The sequence below is a fragment of the Panicum hallii genome, chromosome 1 (assembly GCF_002211085.1).
Source record: "Panicum hallii strain FIL2 chromosome 1, PHallii_v3.1, whole genome shotgun sequence".
Lineage (NCBI taxonomy): Eukaryota > Viridiplantae > Streptophyta > Magnoliopsida > Poales > Poaceae > Panicum > Panicum hallii.
Genome location: NC_038042.1, coordinates 50,639,420 through 50,660,425, shown reverse-complemented (window position 1 = coordinate 50,660,425; position 21,006 = coordinate 50,639,420). Strand labels below are relative to the sequence as shown.

Below are 21,006 nucleotides of genomic sequence, written 5' to 3'. Positions count from 1 at the left end.
CTTTGTAAGAATATATTGCAGCCAATGCGTAGGTCTCCATCACCTTGTGTTCTAGTTCCAAGTTAAAGACATGTAGTATATTTTGCATCGAATACGTCATTTATTAAGTAAAACTTAATTAAGAGAATTCTATTTGTTAAAATACAATTTACAAAGTAAATTGCAAAATTAACAAGGCTGACGTATTTAAATTTTCAGTCTAATAATTAGTGCATAGGAGTAAAAAAAAATACTCCACCATACAAATTCTTATCCCTTCGCCGCTATGGACCACGAACTCTACCGTCATAGAACCGCTGGCGCGCGAGCATACCGGATCGTTGTCGAGGGCCTCATGCAAGCCAGGCCGCGCGGGCTCTACCTCCGTGATGATGACCCTCCGTGACGGTGACAAAGCAGTTTCAGGAATACATGAAAGCCGAAGGTTTAATGCAAAATTTGAAGAACCACGGTGCCATGGTAACTCAGAACATATTGATTTGCTTCCAATTTGAGGCCGATTTGCCTGAGTTCTTCTTTTTCTCTTTTATCTGATTGATGCCGGACGTCTTGGTCATAGGGAACGGTCGCCGGTGACGGCGCGTCGCGCCGACGTCGTCGATGGAGCGTACTCAGTTCTTCTATTCTTGATCTTCTTGATGTTCTGCACGAACTCGTTGCCGTGGCCATCTATCAACCATGAGTAGCAGTGAAGAACAAGTGCCAATGGTCGAAATATTTAAGTATTTCTGCATGTCGTGGACATCATGTGGTGACTCCCATCTTTCTAGTTCTACTTGTTAATGGCCTGAGCATCAAAATGTTACTGTATGTTGTTGATTAGTGATGCCAGAGCAAGCGTGACCAGAAATATAAAGAAATAATAGAACTCGAGCTGAGATTCATGTTCCTGCTGGCAGAATAGCCCTTTTTTTTGTTGTACGAACTCAGCGTGAGTAAAATGGAATATCGATGCAGAAACATTGTTAGTGAAGCCAAGTTTCCATCAAGATCATGGATGGCATGTTTGTGCAGAGCAAAACGTGGTTGCATGCAGTTCTTTTGTGTCATGTTGAAACGATGAAACCTATACGTCGGTGAGGCCATTCTTCCTTGCGTCGTCTGGAACCGTCGAGGATCAAATCAGCAATCCGTTTTTCTGATCTCCGGCGGCGGAGCATGGGTCCTCGTCTGCTTCTTCTTTTCGCTTCTTCCGACGCAAGAACACAGCGGTGAGCAAAAGTGCTGATAAGGTGTTAAAACTATACAGTAGAGAGTAGAATAGAGTGAACAAATCATTCATTAATTGATTGGATGAAAGTGTGATTACATATTTAGACACGGTGAAAGGGTGTATCAAAAAAGACAGGTTCCTTGGGGTTTAGACCCCTTCGCGAAAGGTTCAGAGACTTTCGTGAAAGATCGTATCTATGAAGGGGTGCAAACTAATTAATCACTAATAAATTTAATTCAAACAGATCTCTAAACTCTTCCGACTGAATATGAGAAAGGTCACTAAGATCATCATGTTCATGTACGTGTTTCCCGAAAAAGCACATCCATTGATCAGTGCCCTTTTCGTTTTCCAAACAACCGAGCTCAAAAAGAAAAAGGTCAGGCCTATGTGGGGGCAAAAAAAATCCCGGTGAAGAAAGGTACGCACTATGCGACCTCGTAATGACCTGAGGAAACGTATAAACAGCAGCACACTTGCGTACAGTGACTTGGCCTGTGAAAGTACTCCGTAGTGGTGGAGGTCGAGAGATTTGGGCCATGGACGTGAGAATCTTCTTCCCTTGCATGGGAGGTGAAGAATATTCCCCCTCAATTTGCAGTCAGAATAATATAAAAATGTTCGCTGGAGTTGATCCATCGGTCGCCGAATTGACTAGTGAAGTCTACTCTGGAAGCCTTTGCTGCTTTTGTGCTCAACTTGCTTTTGTTCTTCTTGATCCGGCAGATTTTTCACTGATTTTCTGTTTATCTGAAGATATTTTCGCTAGAACAGACTAGATGAGCGTGGGGTGAAGTTCTTACTACCTTGGTGTGAATGTGTGATTCATTTGATAGACTAGATAATTTTCACCGGGCATCCTGGTACGGTAGTTACTTACAGACGCACGGTCTTGGCTTTGTAACAGTCTTGATGGGCCGTTGGATGCTTCATCAGAGCATCGGTTCAATTACACAGAGGTCAGACTATTAACTATATTTTGCTGCTAGAGTTGACAGTACTGAAACATCAACCTCAGTCCTCCCCTGAGGAAGCCAGGGAAGCTGTTGAGCTTGGGATCACGACAGGCGACGCAGTCTCAGTCTGATTTTCAATTCAGCAGCCCAATACACAATAGGAAGTTCCCCATGCATTACGTGGGTCAAAAGTGCCAGCGTTCGGATCACACGATCGAGGTTGCCTGTCAGTGCCTGATCTCAGCGCCCCACAGATTATGCCGGCACGACAAGCGCCCAGAGAGCACCGTTGGCTGCTAGCGCCATCGCCGCCGGTGTCCACTTTCTACCATTGTTTTATTGTTTACCGCGATGGCCTCTACATCTGTCGTGTCCCTCGTTCCTCAAGTTTTCGGTCGATCTGGCGTTGAAACCTCACCGGGCAGCGCAACAACTGCGCCCCGTGAGGCCGTGCCAGAGTCAGGCATCGCTGATCAGTGATCTCACCACCCCACCAATTGCCGAAGCGAGCAAGGCTGCCCAGGCCCAGCGAGTGAATGCACGGGGCAGGTGCTTCCGAAGAGGGGACACCCAATTCCATTTCGCTGCCGGTCCTTGAATTCGGTAACTGTTCCTTCCTGGCCCGCCCTAATCCCCTGTCACTCAATTCGCCGTGCAGGCGCAGCGGCAGACCGCAGCTTAACGGAAAAGCGACCCGGCCACTGCCAACCCGACCCTGCCGTGCGCTGCGCCCCCGGGGTCCCGCCGCTCCCGAGAGAGACGAGAAGCTACAGTGTTCACCGAGGACCCCGTCGCCATCGCCGGCGGCCTGGTACCTGTAAAACCCCAACCCCGTTTTTCCTGGTACTGCGGCGCCGGCCGGATGCCGACGAGGCGAAGGGCACGACACGCGAGTCCAGTGTGCACTGCGCCGGGCCTGGAGCCTGGAGGGGACATAAAAATCCAAGCGCCCTGGCCCGAGGATCCACGCCGCAGGGGCAAGAAATTCTCGCCAATCCACAGCGGCCGGCCAGCCACGCTCTGTCCCAGCGCGCCCATGTGACCCACAGGCTGTCTGAGCCGCAGCTGCCCGTCTCCCTACCCTAGGCATGCTCCTGCGCCCAGCCTACGCGCCGTGCAACGGCACAGGTTGCCTCACGCTCACGGGAGAGTGGAGTCGGACCTAGCCGTGTCGCGGCAGGGTGACCGAACCGGGCTCCGGAGCCGGGCGGAGGCGTTGAAAAAGGCGACGCGCCGAGACGTCGTTATATATAGGACCAGCACGCTTTCCCCGCTCCAGCTCTCGCCATCTTCCTCCTCGCCCCCGTGCGCCGGCCGGACTACCTCTGGGCACAGCACAGTAGCAGCAGCGGCGGTACAGAGCGGAGCGGAGGCGTAGAGCCCTAGGCGAGAGCGCGCGCGGGGGCCGGAGGGAAAAGAGGAAGAGGAGGATGGCGGCGGTGGTGGCGGCGGTGGAGGCGGGGGTGGTGGCGGTGGCCAGCGGGAGGGGCTGCAGCAGCCGCCTGCTGCGGGGCCTCTACTGGCGCCTGCGCGCGGTGCTGCGGCGCCTGCGCTCGGAGCGGGCCAGGCGCGGCCGGAGGTTCAGCTTCCACTACGACGCGCTCAGCTACGCGCTCAACTTCGACGACGGCCGCGCCGCCGCCGACCTCGTCCTCGCCCCCAGCGACGCGCTCCGGTGATCGACTTCGCCGGGAACCGATGGGCCTCTTGCTCCGGGGGTTCGGGCGCGGCGGCTCTCCTGCGGTTTTGCTTCTTGCTAGAGGATTGTGTAATGGAAGATGGTAGGGGGTGGTGTGGCCTCGCGCTCCGCGATTCGTGATGTCTTAACAGTTGGGAGATGCTGCGCCTTGCGGTGGTTGGGAAAAGATTCCCCATTGCTTCCGCGACCGCATGATTTGCAGCGTGGTTCTTTGCCGGATTTCTTGCTCGTGCAATCTGATTTTGTCTTGCGGTTCATGCTACAATTGTTAAGATGATCGTGGTATGAGCGTTTCTTTCAGCCGAGCACCAGCACTCGCGTTAAAACTAGGCGTGGTTTGCAGTCACTGAATAGAACTGTTTATCAGTGGAAGGTAAGAAAACATCTGCTTGGTGATCTTCGCTCTGCTCCGGAGTCTAGTTAGAATCGCATTTGGTGAAAAGAAAAAAAAACGTTTTGGATGATATATTGATTACTGGTAGTCTAGTTAGAACCAGATTTAGAACCCGCACGGGTACACTTGCACTAGATCTTTTTTTTTTCTTGGTCGAGTTTGTTTTGCGCTCAAAAAGAAGAGAACTTGTGTATAAAGGATCAAGCATTTGTCAGGAACAAACAAAAGCTAATCCCTAGTCTGTCCGAGCGGGCAATCCTGAAATGGGAGGAGAACGCCATTGACGCGCACATGCGCCCACGCGACAAAATGACAATTGCAGTCACGGAGATGGGAAGGAGGATCGGCAAAGCTGGTCTGAAATGAGCTCACGGCTTTCCAATTTTCACATCTTTCCAGTATTTTTTTCTTTATTTCGAGAAAAGCAATTTTTTTTTCTTTTGCGAGATAAAAAGCAGGAGGCCCTAGAGCGGACACAATTCCTTGGGGCAAGGAGCCAAGGAGAGCGGGGGCGTAGGGCTAGGACAGGACGCGCAGTTATTGGCACAGTGCAGAGAAACTGAGAAAGTGAGGAGACCTGCCGTGTGCCGTCCCATCCGTCCATTCTTTTTCCTCCGTAAGCCTCGGTACTCGGCGTAAAAAGTTCAGGCGAACAAATCCTCGGGCATCCACGCCGTTGGGCAATGCTGTGCCGTGCGGATTTGGATTTAATTTTTGATAACCCTTGTTCAACACGATCATCACCTTCAGTATACTTCACCATCAGGCCGATGTAATCAGTGGCGAAGCCAAGATGATTCTGACCCTGGCGCACTCTTCATTGCAAACAAGAAAATTAGTATAATTTATATGGTAAAATTTAGTTAACTACTAGGAAAAATATTTTTCACCATGGTGCATGTGCAACAGGGAAGGCCTACGTAAGCTTCGCCCCTGGACGTAATCCTGTTTTAAGCGATAAGAAAAGACTGGCCGTCTGGCGCACTCGAGGTCCAGGGTGCAGCGTGCTGCGTGCAGGGCATCCGGTGTGGTCCAGTCCAATGGAACTCGCATCTCGCTGGCATCGTCCAAAGGCGAGAAACGACGGTGCATGTTGGGTCATCACCGGATCTTTTAAATTTTAACGCAGACAGCATCAAGGGTGCCAATAGATGTGCTTTCATTGGCGTTTTAGGCGCAATAATATACTCATGTACGAGATTAACAGATGTCCAACGATTATCACGCACGCACGCTGAGAGATTCGTGAAGCATGCACGAGTGTAGGACAAAGTATGGGCCTGGGCCTCAACAACGCAGGGCACAGAGAGAGAGAGAGTAGTCCGTCGCCTAGGCATCCCCAGATGAATGGATCGAAGTGAAAATGGGCCAAAAAAAAGCATCAAGCAGAAGAATCTCGTAGTTTAGCAAGTAGAGCGAACGGGGGCTTTTCCCATCGCTTTATTTATTCATTAAAAAAGATTTGAGACAACACGACAAGGACACAGGACACTCAAAGCACTCATGAAGAACTGAGAAAACCGTCGTACTCAGTAGCAGTTCGTAGAAAGCGAGGATGCAGTAGTCTAGCCAGAGACCAAGTACTCATCATGCGTCCGACCAGGTGATGGGGTAGTCGCCGACCTCGTCGCCGGTGATGCCCAGCGCGTTCCACACGGCCTGGGACGCGTCGACGATGTTGTGCGGGCACGGCGGCTGGAAGGCGTGCGGCTTGTCGCAGCCGTGCAGGGTGTCGCACTCGTCCACGACCTTGGCGAGCACGGACCTTCCCTTGGCGTTGATCCGGATCTGCCTGCCGCAGCGCTTGCCGTGGTTGTACCACCCCGTGGAGAGCGCCACGACGGGCTCCGTGTTCAGGTGGTACTTGCCGTCGCACTCCGACGGGTCGCCGCCGTCGCCGCCCTCCTCGAAGTTGTTGAGCGTCATGACGGCCCTGGTGCTCGCGGTGACCGGCGGCGAGCACCGGTACGTCGGGTAGACGTGCCCCGGCTTGCAGCACTCCCCGCACACGTGGCCCGTGCTTGGCCCCTCCAGCGAGCCGCTCGGCTGGCACTTGGCGGCGGGGCGGTGAGCTGCGGCGGTGCCGGCGCAGAGGCCTGGGAAGGTGACGAGCACGAGGCCTGCCAGAGCAAGCGCGAGGAGGCTGGCCGTCGACATCTTTGTGAATTGTGATTGTGAGTAAGCTGTGAGCATTGATCCGGAGATCCATGCCCTATTTATAGCTAGGGAGTGAGCGGCGTCTGCCCATCTGAGCTTAGAATCGTGGTGTCGTGACCAACGATGTTCGGAATTGGTAACTTCTCTATTGCGACGTAAGCCCGCCATTCTTTACTTGATCGGAGTTCCGGTAAATTTCCGGTCAGATGATGCATGCAGGCATGCAGCATAGATTAGCAGAGCGCAAGCATTTTTCAGTACCCTCTCCTCCGTTGCTCCGCCTGACTCGAGCAAGAAGATACAGGCGCGCGTGCAACGAGCCAAGCGTAGGGTCCGTTCCATGCCGCGGTCAGCCAGTATGAGTATGAGTTTGGGGAAGGCGGACACATCGGACGGAAAAAAAAGTTTCGGCGGCGGCGGAGAGTGACGGGCCCATGAGAGGGCCAGCCAACTGACCTCGCTCTTTCGGCAAGCATGACTAATTAAGACTCCGTTTTGTTCAAAGGGGCTAAAGTTTAGCACTGTCATATCAAACGAGAACCTTACTATTTTCTTTGGAGAAGGAATGCTTTTATCTTATCAGCAAACCAATTCTGCCGCAGAAAGGACTATCCTCCCCCAGCGGAGTACGAGTTTGCTGGTTTCGGTGAAGAGCCCTCTGCAGACACTGTTGTTTGCCCTGGAGGCAGCGTTATCATTTCTCCATCTGGAGAAGTCTTGGCAGGTCCCAACTACGAGGGGGAGGCGCTGATTACAGCCGATCTTGGTAAGAATGCAATCTCACATGTCTCTGCACATCAGCACATGGCTTTGTATAATTTTATACACTGTTCAGCTGTAGGGCTTGTAGTTGTTTTCTGTACCAGTTCAGATTGTTGAAAACTTACCACACTCTTTGTTGCCATTTGCAGACCTGGGAGAAATTGTTCGAGCCAAGTTCGACTTCGATGTTGTGGGCCACTATGCTCGGCCTGAGGTCCTGAGCTTGGTAGTGAATGACAAACCGCAGCTCCCTGTGTCTTTCACATCTGCCGCTGAGAAGACTTCAGCTGCAAAGAATGACAGCATCGCTAAGTCCTACTGAATAGTACGGATTGATGATGAGCACCGGAATCTGTTGTGCCTAGGAGAAGATGGTCCATGTCTCCTGGTGGCTGGGTCTGTCTTGGATGGGAGTTGTAACTTTTGAACTCTACCTCTCTAATGAGTGTACAAGAAGGGGCGGGGCGAGGAGGGGGACGAGCTTATGCTTCTTGTAAAGACTTGCAGAAGGAATGCACAGTGTCTCAAGGATCTAGGCAAGCTGTGCCCTCTCAACAAAATCATCCTCGCAGTTGCTTCTCTTTTATCTTCCCGTGCCCTTTTATATTACCAAAGCGAATATTCGTTTCTCGAGCATCTGGGAGACAATCGTGGAGTTGCAAGATTTTGGCGCTTGGTTGCTTGAACTCTGGAACGTTGCTCGAGCTGTTTGATCCAGCGTTCCAGCGACATCAACCGTTCAATCGTGGTCGGCGCAGGCCTCGCGTCCGTTAACCCAGCGACGCTCGGCCCCAGCCGCTGCCCGGTCAAGCTATCGTGCTCCGCCCGAGCCGCCACCGCGTCCCCTGCTCCCTCTGCACCGGCAAGCTCCACCCCAGCCGCCGCCCGGCCGAGCCTCCGTGCTCCGCCAGAGCTGCTGCGGCATCCCCGCTCGGTGGAGGAGCAGCGGCCCCCGCCTTAGCCCCTGCGCCGACGGGGAAGCCAGAAACGCTGCCCACATCAAAGCTCAGTAGCCCAGCCATGGCGGCCAAAGCAGAGAAGGGCACGAGCACCTGTGCTCTGTTTCTTCCATTCGTATCCCACTTGCTAGTTGCTACCCCTCTCTCTGTAAATTCCAGGCGGGCCTAAAATGAACAGTCTCAGCTAAAGGTATTTTTGTATGTATGAATTTGAAATTTCTAAACATCATAACTGATAGGTTTGCTCAATCCCTTGGAAGCTCCAGACAAATATGAATTTGATTTAATGTGTATTGAACGCAAGCTGCCTGGGGCTTCGTAACGTTTTACTCCAGTTCAGGGCAGTAGTTATACTACTATTCCTGTATGAAAGTATTTGACTTCAACACATATTTCATCTTGAGTTACAAAAGAAAGAAAAAAATTCATTCCAATCTGCAGTTCTTTACCCCCTCTTACTTCAGCTATTAGCCTTTGTCTTGACTTTGTATAATTCGTGAAGTAGCTTTGGGAGGTCGACGAATATCTACTGGGTTTATGTTTGGAACCGTCAAGGAGAATCCCATAATTTTGGATTCTCTGATTATTAAGCAGAAGTGACTGAGAGAACAATATTTCTAAACATCTTACTATTTGTATTTTGCTTTTGCGCTTATTCCTTGATGCAATCCTATCATATCTAAAGTAGCAACACAAGTGAAACCTTCTATTAGTTTGATCTGATTGTTGCCGTTTATAGTCTTGCTTCTTCCAGTTCAATAACATATATTTTAACCTACGTTTGTACAGCTGGACCTACAGTAGGACTAACAACACAAACTGCACTATTTAAATATGAAGTTTACGCAGCAGCTGTGAAGCGCCAGGCTGAAGAGCAACGTCGTCGCTCTCGGCCAGCTCTCCATGGGCTAGCCAGCTCCGCGTAGGGTTTCCAGTCAGAGTGTCCAATTTCGGGTTCCAAGATCTCTCGAGACTAAGTTTGTGTCCCAATTTCGCTTTAGACTAGGCATCCCCAGATGGATCGAAGTGAAATTGGGCCAACAAAAGCTAGAGGGGAAGTTCTTGGGGCTGTCAACCCACCAATCTGCTGGTTTCTGGAAGAAGTCCATTTGACCAATATGCCTCGGCTCCGTGAGTCCGATATGGCTCAATCAGTCCAATTAGATCTTCTGCTGAAATGAACAATGCTAGAGCTCGTGACATGAACTAGAAAGAAAACAATGCCCTCAACTGAACACTAAAGCTCCAGGCATAATTACTTAAAAAAACCATCAAGAAGAAGAATCTCGCAGTTTAGCAAGTTGAGCGAACGGGGGTTTTTCCCATCGCTTTGTTTATTCATTAAAAAAAGATTTGGGACAACACGACAAGGACACACAGGACACTCAAAACACTCATGAAGAACTGAGAAAACCGTCGTACTCAGTAGCAGTTCGTAGAAAGCGAGGATGCAGTAGTCTAGCCAGAGACCAAGCACTCATCATGCGTCCGACCAGGTGATGGGGTAGTCGCCGACCTCGTCGCCGGTGATGCCCAGCGCGTTCCACACGGCCTGGGACGCGTCGACGATGTTGTGCGGGCACGGTGGCTGGAAGGCGTGCGGCTTGTCGCAGCCGTGCAGGGTGTCGCACTCGTCCACGACCTTGGCGAGCACGGACCTGCCCTTGGCGTTGATCCGGATCTGCCTGCCGCAGCGCTTGCCGTGGTTGTACCACCCCGTGGAGAGCGCCACGACGGGCTCCGTGTTCAGGTGGTACTTGCCGTCGCACTCCGACGGGTCGCCGCCGTCGCCGCCCTCCTCGAAGTTGTTGAGCGTCATGACGGCCCTGGTGCTCGCGGTGACCGGCGGCGAGCATCGGTACGTCGGGTAGACGTGCCCCGGCTTGCAGCACTCCCCGCACACGTGGCCCGTGCTCGGCCCCTCCAGCGAGCCGCTCGGCTGGCACTTGGCGGCGGGGCGGTGAGCTGCGGCGGTGCCGGCGCAGAGGCCTGGGAAGGTGACGAGCACGAGGCCTGCCAGAGCAAGCGCGAGGAGGCTGGCCGTCGACATCTTTGTGAATTGTGATTGTGAGTAAGCTGTGAGCATTGATCCGGAGATCCATGCCCTATTTATAGCTAGGGAGTGAGCGGCGTCTGCCCATCTGAGCTTAGAATCGTGGTGTCGTGACCAACGATGTTCGGAATTGGTAACTTCTCTATTGCGACGTAAGCCCGCCATTCTTTACTTGATCGGAGTTCCGGTAAATTTCCGGTCAGATGATGCATGCAGGCATGCAGCATAGATTAGCAGAGCGCAAGCATTTTTCAGTACCCTCTCCTCCGTTGCTCCGCCTGACTCGAGCAAGAAGATACAGGCGCGCGTGCAACGAGCCAAGCGTAGGGTCCGTTCCATGCCGCTGTCAGCCAGTATGAGTTTGGGGAAGACGGACACGCCGGACGGAAAAAGAAAGTTTCGGCGGCGGCGGAGAGTGACGGGCCCATGAGAGGGACAGCCAGGACTAATTAAGTACTCCAGTTAATTATGTTGTTTTCGCAAAAAAAGTTAATTATGCTGTTAACAGCAGCAATTGATCATTAGGATTTTGAGGAGATATAATTGTGCTATTACGATGTGCCAAATTGCTTATTAGTATTTGGAGGGAGCTGAGATATATATTTAGCTACGTTGGCTCCCGTTGATTGTTGTTTACCTCAGGCTCCTAACGTAAGGTTTGATCCACGAGCGATATGTAGCCAGGCATGTACCACGATGAAACGAAACCGGAGCAGCGGGGTTCTCTATCTCAAGGCTACTCAGTTTGTTGGATCATGATCACATTTCTACACTACTACTCACAAAACTTGATGGAAAAATTACCCACTGACATCGACTCTATCTACTCGGCCAACAAAAAATTAGTAAGAGCACTGATATCCAAACCCACACCCACCTAAATCCATATTGCCAAACAGATATAACTTTGTCTTAAAATATAGCTACTTTTAGTATTCAAATTTTATCTCATAACATAGCTACTTTTAAGTTCTAAGTTCTAGAAAAACCATAATTATTGTCTTAATTAGTGCATGACAACTAAACAAAGGTAATATAGACTTTTACTCTTCATCCTTAATCCGTCTGAATAAATTTAGAAGAAGCTATATTATGGGACGAATGGATCATATAAGTTTTTGAACATTTAGACTTTTGCATGAGACTTTTGCCATACAGCTTCCCACAATCCACCATCCAAATATGGAGTCCATAATCAAATGGGGAGACATAGGCTCCAATAAGTGTGTGCTACTTATCTGTACCATCTATAGTAGATGTTTATTTTTACGAAACATAGCACAAATATTCACAAACATGCACACACATTTATCTCTTCTGATGCACGCAAGTTTATTTTATTTATTTATTCATTGAGAACCTGACATGACATATCATGACACGCATGAATTGCGATTTACACACGAAATTATTTATTTTATACTGCGAGCACACAGCACCAACCACACTGAGAGTTGTAGTAACTAGTAAATTAGTAATGCGGCAAAGAGCGTGCAGCCTAGTGTCCCCAGACGGTTCACGCGTCGGACCATGTGATGGGGTACTCGCCGACGTCGTCCCCGGTGATGCCCAGCGCGTCCCACACGGCCTGGGACGCGTCGACGATGTTGGGGCGGCACGGCGGCTGGTAGGCGTGTGGCTTGTCGCAGCCGTGGAGAGAGTCGCACTCGTCCACGACCTTGGCGAGCACGGACCTGCCATTGGCGCTGATCCGTATGTTCTTGCCGCAGCGCCTGCCCTTGGCGTACCACCCCGTGGACAGCGCCACCACGCGCTCCGAGTTCCTGTGGAACCTGCCGTCGCACTCCGACGGGTCCCCGCCGTCGCCGCCTTCCTCGAAGTCGTTGAGCGTCATGACGGCCTGGTGCTCCCCGTGACCGGCGGCGAGCACGCGTACGTCGGGTAGGCCCGCCCGACCTTGCAGCACTCGTCGCACGAGGCGGGGCCGCCCTTGGCCGGCCGCAGCGTGCCGCTCGGCTGGCACCCGTCGGCGAGCCCGCGCCGGAGGTGGTGATCGGTGTCGCCGCTGCAGCGGCCTGCCAAGGTGACCAGCAGGACGCCTGCCGCCAATGCGAGCACGAGGCGGCCGGTGGTGGTCGACATCTTGTGCTTAACTTCTTGTGAATTGTGACCGGCGATCCCCGCCGCATTTTATAAGGAGCGCGCGCGCCGCCGTGATCGAGGACGTACGTTCGTGCGGTTCAGATCTTTGACACTAGTGTTTCCTGCTTCGTCCTGGTGAGCTCGCGCGAAGAAAATCGCTGTAAGAGAAGTCAAGCCGATGCGCCAACACTACACCAAAACAGCTCAATTTCATCGGCCAGATGTAATTTCGTCGGCTAAAATCAAGCCGACGAAAATAAATAGTTTATTTCGTCGGCCAACACAAGCCGACGAAATTAGAACTTATTTTCGTCGGCCAGTCAAAGGCCAACGAAAAATGGTCCATATTTTCGTCGGCTAGACCCTGACCGACGAAATAAAAGTACTATTTTCGTCGGCCCGTCCTAGGCCGACAAAAATACATGTGTTTTCGTCGGCCAACTGGACCGACGAAAATAGAAAACCCTAAAAGCGCCGTTCGATCACAAGGCCCGGCCCACACCTGCGTGTTCTCTCCCCCGCGCCCGAGCCCCCCGCCCCCGCCCCCCGGCGCCCCGCGCGGCCGACCCGCGGCCCCCGCCGCCGCCGCCGCCGCCGCCTCGCGCCCGCGCGGCCCCCCTCGCCCACCCCCCCCCCCCCCCCGCCGCCGCCGCCCGCCGCGGCCCCCGCCGCCGCCTCGCCCCCGCGCGGCCATTGCCGCCTCGGGCGCGCGCCCCCCCTGCCGCCGCCCCCGGGCCCGCCGCCGCCACCCCCAACGCCGCGGCCCCCGCCGCCGCCCCGCGCGCCCCCCTCCCCCCCCCCCCCCCCCCCCCCGCCGCCGCGTCCCACTCCCGCTCCCACGGCCGCACCCGAACCCTAAACCCCGCAAACCCCGCGAATCCCGCCCAAACCTTAAACCTCGTGAGCCCCGGGAGCTGCCTCAGCCATGCCGAAGGTCTTTGGCACCGGCGTCTACGAGTTCTGGCACCCCCGCGCGGCGGAGTACCCTCTCCCCGCGGACGCCGCCCCCGCCACGACCGCGGCGCCCGACAAGGTCCCCGCATCCACCGGCGGCGCTCCATCACGCTCCTCGACATCCAGCGGGACCGCCTCACCCGCGTCGCCGCCGAGCACTGGGGCACGCCCGCGGCCGCCTCGGCCTTCGATGCGGACCTCGTCAGGTGAGCTTCATCTTGTGTTGGAATAAGCCCATTATGCTGATATGCTGCCACAAAATACTTGTTATTACTGCAATATGCCCATCATGCTCTACCTCTCTTTTGTGTTGCTCAAGCAAGCTCATGTACATCTCTCAAGGAAACAATGTTTGATTTGACATAAATTGATAACATAATTCTGCACTTCATCCTGCTGATAGGAACTCAGGGCCTATTGTATTGTTCTTTGTAATGACTTGTGGTCTATGTGTTCCTTTCATTTATCAACCACTGCCATGGCCATATTATAGCTCACAATGTTCTAGTTCCAGCTTGCAATAGTGTTCTAGTCTCGTCGTTGACGATTTCAGTAGTACCTTACCATTTTTAGAGACTATGCTAGACTGACAATGTTTCTCTGAGTGTTGAATCTCTAGCAGTTACTGAGTTCATCGGCAATGTTGGCAGGTGATTACACAAAAACTCCATATATACCAGTTTATGCTTCTCTGCCTGTAAGTTCCCAGCAAACTTCTTGATTTGCTGTCTGATATGATAACCTGGTGGTGTCAATTTGTTCATTTATTATCTATCTTTAAGCAATCTTGCCTTTATTTGACATGTTATACGTAATTCCATCCTTGTTAAGCTTATATGCTTTTAAAATAAATCATGAGAACTGAGAAGCCAGCATCAGGATTATTTCTGTCAGAATGTTCTCAATACTTCCAGAGTTGTGACCCAGCACCAAGTTCTTGCTTTTACTGTTTCCTGCAGATGGGCATTATCAATAGCCACTGTCAATTGGTAACCCAGAGGGTGTACGTACTGAACTAAGGCATCTAAAGTCTTTGAACGTGGATGGGGTCATTGTTTACTGTTGGTGTGGGATCGTGGAAGCCTGGATTCCTCGCAAATATGAGTGGTCTGGGTACAGGGACCTTTTTGGTATAATTAAAGAGTTCAAGCTGAAAGTTCATGTTAGGAATTCCTGTCTAAATTTACTGTGCATTATTAGTACTGATTTATAAGGCATTGATATGGAATTCTGGACACAATATGTTAAAGATGATTAGTTGTATTATTTCAGTCTGTGCTTGATGTCCCAACTCCTATAGGAGGACAAATTCTAAACAAATTATAGAAACTTAAGGGACTTTGATTCATAGACTTCTAATGTCTATGACATAAAAGGAATGGACCTCTAGTTTATATGATGTATTTTCTATCAACCATCGAATGCAGCAAAATACTTTATATCCTTCCAAAAGAAAGTTCTGTAAACTTTCCCACTTCTCCTTTTTGGAGACCTTTTTACATTGGCTAATGAGTGTTCTTTGACAAACATCTTTAGGTTGTGTTGTCATTTCATGGATCTGGAGAGACTGGATCTGGTGATGTGTTAATCTCTCTCCCAAACTGGATCATGGAAATTGCAAAAGAGAACCAGGATATATTTTTCACGGATTGCGAAGGGAGAAGAAACACAGAATGCCTTTCCTGGGGGATTGGCAAAGAATGTATCTGATTATTTCAGGGAGCAATGGGATTGAGAATGAGAATACATGCAGCTATTTTTTTTAAGCAGGACCCATTTATTTTCATCGGCCATTAAAGCCGACGAAAATAGCGACATTTTTTTCGTCGGCCGAATTGGCCGACGAAAATATGATTATTTTCATCGGCAGCCGATGAAAAAGCTCCTATTTTCGTCGACTTTATTTCGTCGGCCTATTTTCGTCGGTTGGCCGACGAAAATAGCTATTTTCGTCGGTATTTGCCCTATTTTCGTCGGCTTCTGGCCGACGAAAATATCCTATTTTCCTGTAGTGCAAGCCGCCATAGACGTCGTGAGTGTTACAAAATAGATGACAAAGAACAACGAAGAAGAACCGATCACCCCAGAGAACACGAGGATTTAACGTGGAAAACCCTTCCAAAGTAGAAGGGAAAAACTACGGGCGCCAGCCAGCAGAACTTCACTATCGATTGCGGTTACAAACGCCGGGGATTCATAATGATATTTCTGTATCCCGATCGGCGGCTTTCAAGAGGTATATATATATGGAAACCCTAATCGGCCCAAGCCTCCGGCGACGGGCCTCCGCTTCGCTACGTCGAAGTCAGTCTTTATATGTGTATAGATAAATTTGGATCACAACTTAATAGACTGTAGGAGACGGCGGCTAGCTGCTAGAGGGATTGGGATGCGTACGTCTGGTACTCTAGCACGGGATCCAACAAACGGTGACGACCCACTACTTGCTCTTGGGCTCTGTGCTTTGCGAATGCATGACGCCTTGTTTGCGTGACAGAGATGTCAATGGAAGCATTATTAGAGGGTAACGAACCGTGCACGGACCGACGCCGAAGTGGACTTCGCCGGACGCGTGACGACCGGCGTCTGCCTTGTTGAGGGAGGCGCGCCGGCTGAGAAAGTTGCAGGACACGAGAGGTTCCAGCTGCCAATTTGGGACTAGCGCATGGCACGGCATGAGGTCGGTATGAATACGATCGTCCTTGCGGATGAAACTTGGAGTAAAAATTGGCTTTTGAAATGTTAGTCGATCTGGGGCGTTCAGGCCGCCTTATTATTGTCCGAAAGGAAAGGGAGCACCGGAGCAGACGTATTTTTAAAATGGATATGGAAATGGTGCACCGTATCCGAGTGCTTGAACTTCGTATTTTTGTACGGATAGTGTACATAGTAGCACGCCAAGTCGCGAGCTCGAGCTCGGTTTCGATGCTAGCTGAACGATGGCACCTGACGACCTGAGGTTGTAAGAAAGGTTGTGAACTTGTGATCCAGCCGTCAGTGTTGAGAACCGTAATGCGGGAGCACACGGGATCGAGACGACGACTGTTCTTGTGTGGGCTGAAATTTTGAAGAAAGTATGACAACCGGACTACGTGGTCAGGGCTCAGGTCCCTGTTGATGGTTCTTGCACAGTTTCACGAAGGAAAGGCCGGTCAGCGTATTTGAGAACGGATACGGAAATGATCTCCATAAGTTACGATCGCCCGATTTCACTGGCTAAGGCGCGGCCCGGGTAAAAGCCAAAGGAAAAAAAAAGGATTGCACAAAAAACATGGAGATGCGGGGGATCGAACCCCGTGCCTCTCGCATGCAAAGCGAGCGCTCTACCATTTGAGCTACATCCCCGAATGTTTAAATTCTGAATCTTATTTTATTTAACTGGTGATTCAACGAGCCCACGAGTTTCGCGGCCCATATCCTATCCGGGTGGACCGCTCATGGACGGATATGCAGGCCGTGCTCGCTGTACTCCATTTTCCAACACAAAAGGCCGCTGACGGTTCCAAGTGTTTGGGAACACTTATGTTTGGGGAATGCAACGCGGGAACAGGCATTGTTTGGGGACTTTTTCAACAAACTGGTTGTTGCCTGACTGCTCCCTTTCCTAGGTAGGAGCTAGTGCAGTAGGTGCAATTTTTGCTGCACAATCTCACCGAACACCTCCTGACCTCCGAGACAAATTCCGTCAGTCCCGTATTGCTGTCTCCTACTTTTCGTGCGCTCCATAGAACGAGGAAGACAAATCAAAACCATCTCTGGGGGTGCGGTTTTCCTGCTACGATGCTCCTATGAGCAAGAACAGTGGTGACTTGCACACCTAAACTAGTCTTCGGATGATCAGGTCCAACACGTGATTTCTGAAATCTCGTTTAACTATATATACACGCTAACTAATCATCTACTGTCAATCACGCTCTATGAAATCAGTGACTAGGGATGCAAGTTATATATATTTTGGGTCATTGAATCGATTCAAAAGGTTGATAAAATAAAGTAGTATGACATTCTGCGTAAATAATATGGGAGAAGAAATAAATTGAAGTGGTATGATATCATAATTAATTAGCTGATAAAAACAATATCAGATACCCAGATCTCCAAACACCAGCCAACTGCCGCAGCTCTTGTTCCCGCCCACCTGCTCCTACCTCCTATCACATGGGGGCAGTCCGCACTCGTCTGTCTTGATCTGGCGCTGCCGATCACCAGATTTCCGGTCGGAGAAAGCGTACCAAATATACGATCTGATAGGATAAGTGGGTGCCAATGCAAGATTGGCCGTTGGCCATGTCAGAACATACATCCGGTTCCCACCCGCAAGCTCTAGCTCCTACAGCGCCGGACACCACCACGACCCTAAACCCAACGAAATGTGGATATGGTCATGCGGTTCCCAGAACTCGCACGCCGAAAACGAAAAGCCACCCGAGCCTGCAGGAGCTGCCGGGTCCCGACCCCCCCACATATATACAGCGAGCTCCTTGGCCACCACCCAGACCCTCCAACGACCTGCCGCGGCGTGCCCCGCACGTGGACGTGGCACCGGCAATGGCCAGCGCAGAAAGACGAGCGGGGCGGTGTAGTTTACTCCCGAGCCGAATCAGCAGTGACGCGGACCAGCGTAGGCCGGGCGGGGCCCAAGGCCCACCACGCCCTGTCGGCGACGACGCACGGAGGCCGGGGGCCCCGCCCTTTCCGCGTCGGATCGCTGTTAACGCCGCGAGCTTTCGACTGGAGCGCACGAACCCAACCCCAAAAGCTAATAAGCCCGTGTTAATCCAGCGCGCATTACGCTAAGCCGCCGGGAACCCATCCTTATCTGCCGAGCCGGGAGCGCCTGCCGGGGGCGGTGGCGGGACCCCCGCGCGCGCAAGCGCAAGGGCGAGCCGATCGCGATTTCCCCGGCCGATTACTCTTGGACGCCTGCTTTCCGCCGTGCCTTTGGATGCCTTTACAACAGGCACGGCCGCCTTTTGCCGTCAGACTGCAACCGCGGGCGCTCAGAAGTGGGGGGTCAACGTCAAAAGGCTCGTTGCGAGAGATCTGCTTTGCATGGCCTCGGCTGCACCTCCTGATTAAGGAAAGAGCAGTGGTGCTTGCTCCTAGGGGATCCCCATGGGACAAAGTGCGTCGTAGATTTGCCTCCTGCTGGTCGATAGGCCGCTGCCTGATAAGCTGCCCGCTTTATCTTGATATATAGTGGTGGCAATCTTTAGCTGGACTTATACGCGAGGGCCACTGAACGTAACGATTGCCGGCTAAGAAATGGCGACCGAAATGATTACTCATGTAGATTCAGAAATGACGCTGCATGCATCTGGTGCTTGGCCGGCACGTCTGAAGCCTGAAGCTGATGGCAACTTCAGCCAGTTCCGATCCCCTGCTGCCACCGTCGCCGTACCTTTCGTGCTCCAGCTGCCGCTTTGCGGGCGTATCCCTCCTTTGCGAGATTCCTTCTACTTCTACGACATCTGATGGAGCAACGGACGACGGAGTGTTGTGCAAGTTCCCCCCCTAACCAGATTCCTCGTCCCCTTTCCCACGGCACCGCCGGAGAAAGTCGGCGCTCGTCGTCGTCGTCGTTGACCCTTTGAAGCCTCAACGGCCAAGCGCTGGGCATTCTTCCCACGCAACGCCCACCAAAAACACAAGTACGCTAAGCAAAACATATAAAATCAGAGACCAGATTAGCCTACGGCTTTAGATTACTCAGATGCCCTACGCTCGAAATGAACATTTCCTTCGGATCCTACTAATTGACATGCTGTTGTGGAATGCTCCAACTTAAAAGATCCCATCCACGTAAGTGCATGGTCCAACATCAAACTTTACACGACATGGCCCCAAAAAAAAATGAAAGAGAAATGCCAGTTGTAAAAAGAAAACCAAGAGCGAAAGAAAATTAAAGGCAAAGGAGAAAGGGAAAAAATATAGTTTCAAAAAGGAAAACAACATGCAACCGCACCACCGAGGGAGACCCAACCCAACCAACCAGACCAAGAGAGCAACGCTCCCAACAGGAACCCATGCCAGGGGCGTCTGACTCGGCGGGGAGTCGGACGCGACGCGGACTAGTGCCCCGGGCCTCCGTGGCCGGCCACAAAAGCAGCGGAGCTGGGGGATGGAGACGACGAGGACCCGGCGGCGGCGGCCGAACTCGTGACGGCGTCTCTCCATCTCCCGTGGCGAAAAGCAAGTGGTGCCCGGCCGGCCTCGTCGCGGCGAGCGAGTAGGCTCCACGGCCTCGTCAAGGTGTCGCCATCCCCGTGCTCTCTTTACAGCGACAATCCCCGGGGAGCCCAGCTTTGGATTCGGGGCAGATCTAGCAGGGGCCAGCCGGCCAGCCAGCGACCGGTTTCATTGAAGGATGCTTGGATTGGGGGGGGGGGGGGGGGGGTGGGTTGGTTCCTGGCCGGTCTCCTATGATAGGTGCAGGGGCGGTTATTTTGACTTTTGTGCAGGTGTGTTTGTGTTGCTTTTATGCGCCCTCTATTTCTCCATGATCTGCGAACACATTTGGGAAGATACAAACACAGCACGTTTATATTTGCTCCTTACAGGATGTATTCAACCATTCAAGCGATGCAAGTAATCGAGCGTGCAATGTCCTAGAGGTTGACTTTGAATGCTGAACGCTCATGAATGGAGTCAAAGTGTGCCAACCAGTGCAAGAAGTGGCATCCTGTGTATATTAGAAGAATCACTTGATGACTCATAGGTTGAGATCAAATACTTGCTTGGTTGGTAGATTGTGTCGTTGAGAACCAAGTCTGCTAAAGTAATACTTTAAGTGGACTGCACAAGCTCGTGCAATTATTTTAAGAGAACTCTTTTGTTCATAACTACTGAGGAGATGTTGGCATGATGATAAGTTTCATCAAACATGGACAGTTAATCCAAGTAATAGGACACAATTTAAACTATTTGTAAAGCTTTTAAAGTGGCTGAGAGATATCCTTTTTGCAAATAGGATATCATAGCATTCTTCCTTTGTTTTACCACAAGATGCAAGAAGGCACTGCACATGCATCTCAAGCAAGAGTAAACTGAAGTATTTTCTCTGTAGTGCTAAAGAATACGCAGGTTAATATACTAGAAGTTTCACTTGTCAACTATCCTTGGCTCAAATGAGTTGCAAATGACATGCATTAACGGGACTGATTAGACGATTTCAAGTGTCAAACTCAACTTTATGGAGTTTGATTGCATAGTATAAACTGAACAAGTCGTTGGGATCAAACAAAGAAATAGATAAGGAATTTAGTGTCTCGATTGCAGAAACTGAAATCCCATGACCTATATCAATGCTGATTTATAACAATTGAGGACTTTTTTTTTGGAAGAATTTAAGACTTTGTTGATAGCACAACTAACTTCCAATACAATGTGCCCACAAAAAGGAAAAACAGTCAACAATTGAAATGCTTGCCCAAATCTTACTCAACGAAAAGTTGCACTCAATTGTCTTGCTCCTTAGGGTCCAAGTTCTTTTGATAAGGATCCAAGCAGAAAAGGCAATCATCTGATAGGCACATGTTGTACTTAAATCCACGATAATCCCTAGCATTTTCTCCTTGTACACAACGCAACGCCGGGTCAAAACACCCCCATCCATTTTGATGCTTCTGACGGGAAGCCTAAACAAAAAGCGGGCTCCGCCAAACCCCAAGCTCCAAACGACTCGCCGGCAGTGAAGCTGCGCACTCCATTCCAAGACAGGCACTCCGAACAGCCGAGCCCCAACCATTTGGTGCCA

At 51.2% G+C, this 21,006-nt stretch overlaps 2 protein-coding genes, 2 long non-coding RNA genes, 1 other non-coding gene and 1 pseudogene across 5 annotated transcripts; 3 read left to right on the top strand and 3 right to left on the bottom strand.

The window, feature by feature from the left end:
* Positions 1-406: 406 nt before the first annotated feature.
* On the top strand, positions 407-890 carry LOC112880548. Its single transcript, XR_003226364.1, has 2 exons — positions 407-459; positions 560-890. It is a non-coding gene; the product is annotated as an uncharacterized LOC112880548 (long non-coding RNA).
* Positions 891-3,043: 2,153 nt separating this feature from the next.
* On the top strand, positions 3,044-4,503 carry LOC112872351. The gene has a single exon (XM_025935446.1). The coding sequence runs from the start codon at positions 3,600-3,602 to the stop codon at positions 3,846-3,848; it is 249 nt and encodes an 82-aa protein (XP_025791231.1). The 5' UTR covers positions 3,044-3,599; the 3' UTR covers positions 3,849-4,503.
* A 1,158-nt stretch (positions 4,504-5,661) lies between these two features.
* LOC112875729 (putative ripening-related protein 2) lies at positions 5,662-6,427 on the bottom strand. The gene has a single exon (XM_025939686.1). The coding sequence runs from the start codon at positions 6,417-6,419 to the stop codon at positions 5,850-5,852; it is 570 nt and encodes a 189-aa protein (XP_025795471.1). The 5' UTR covers positions 6,420-6,427; the 3' UTR covers positions 5,662-5,849.
* A 583-nt stretch (positions 6,428-7,010) lies between these two features.
* Positions 7,011-7,815, top strand: LOC112873691. The gene is made up of 2 exons (XR_003224807.1): positions 7,011-7,185; positions 7,331-7,815. It is a non-coding gene; the product is annotated as an uncharacterized LOC112873691 (long non-coding RNA).
* Positions 7,816-9,589: 1,774 nt separating this feature from the next.
* LOC112898219 lies at positions 9,590-12,296 on the bottom strand (annotated as a pseudogene).
* A 4,226-nt stretch (positions 12,297-16,522) lies between these two features.
* On the bottom strand, positions 16,523-16,595 carry TRNAA-UGC. The gene has a single exon. It is a non-coding gene; the product is annotated as a tRNA-Ala (tRNA).
* Positions 16,596-21,006: the final 4,411 nt, after the last annotated feature.

Excerpts from the sequence above, each read along its gene's own strand:
- LOC112872351 (XM_025935446.1), top strand. The coding sequence starts at position 3,600 with ATGGCGGCGGTGGTGGCGGCGGTGGAGGCGGGGGTGGTGGCGGTGGCC.
- LOC112875729 (XM_025939686.1), bottom strand. The coding sequence starts at position 6,419 with ATGTCGACGGCCAGCCTCCTCGCGCTTGCTCTGGCAGGCCTCGTGCTC.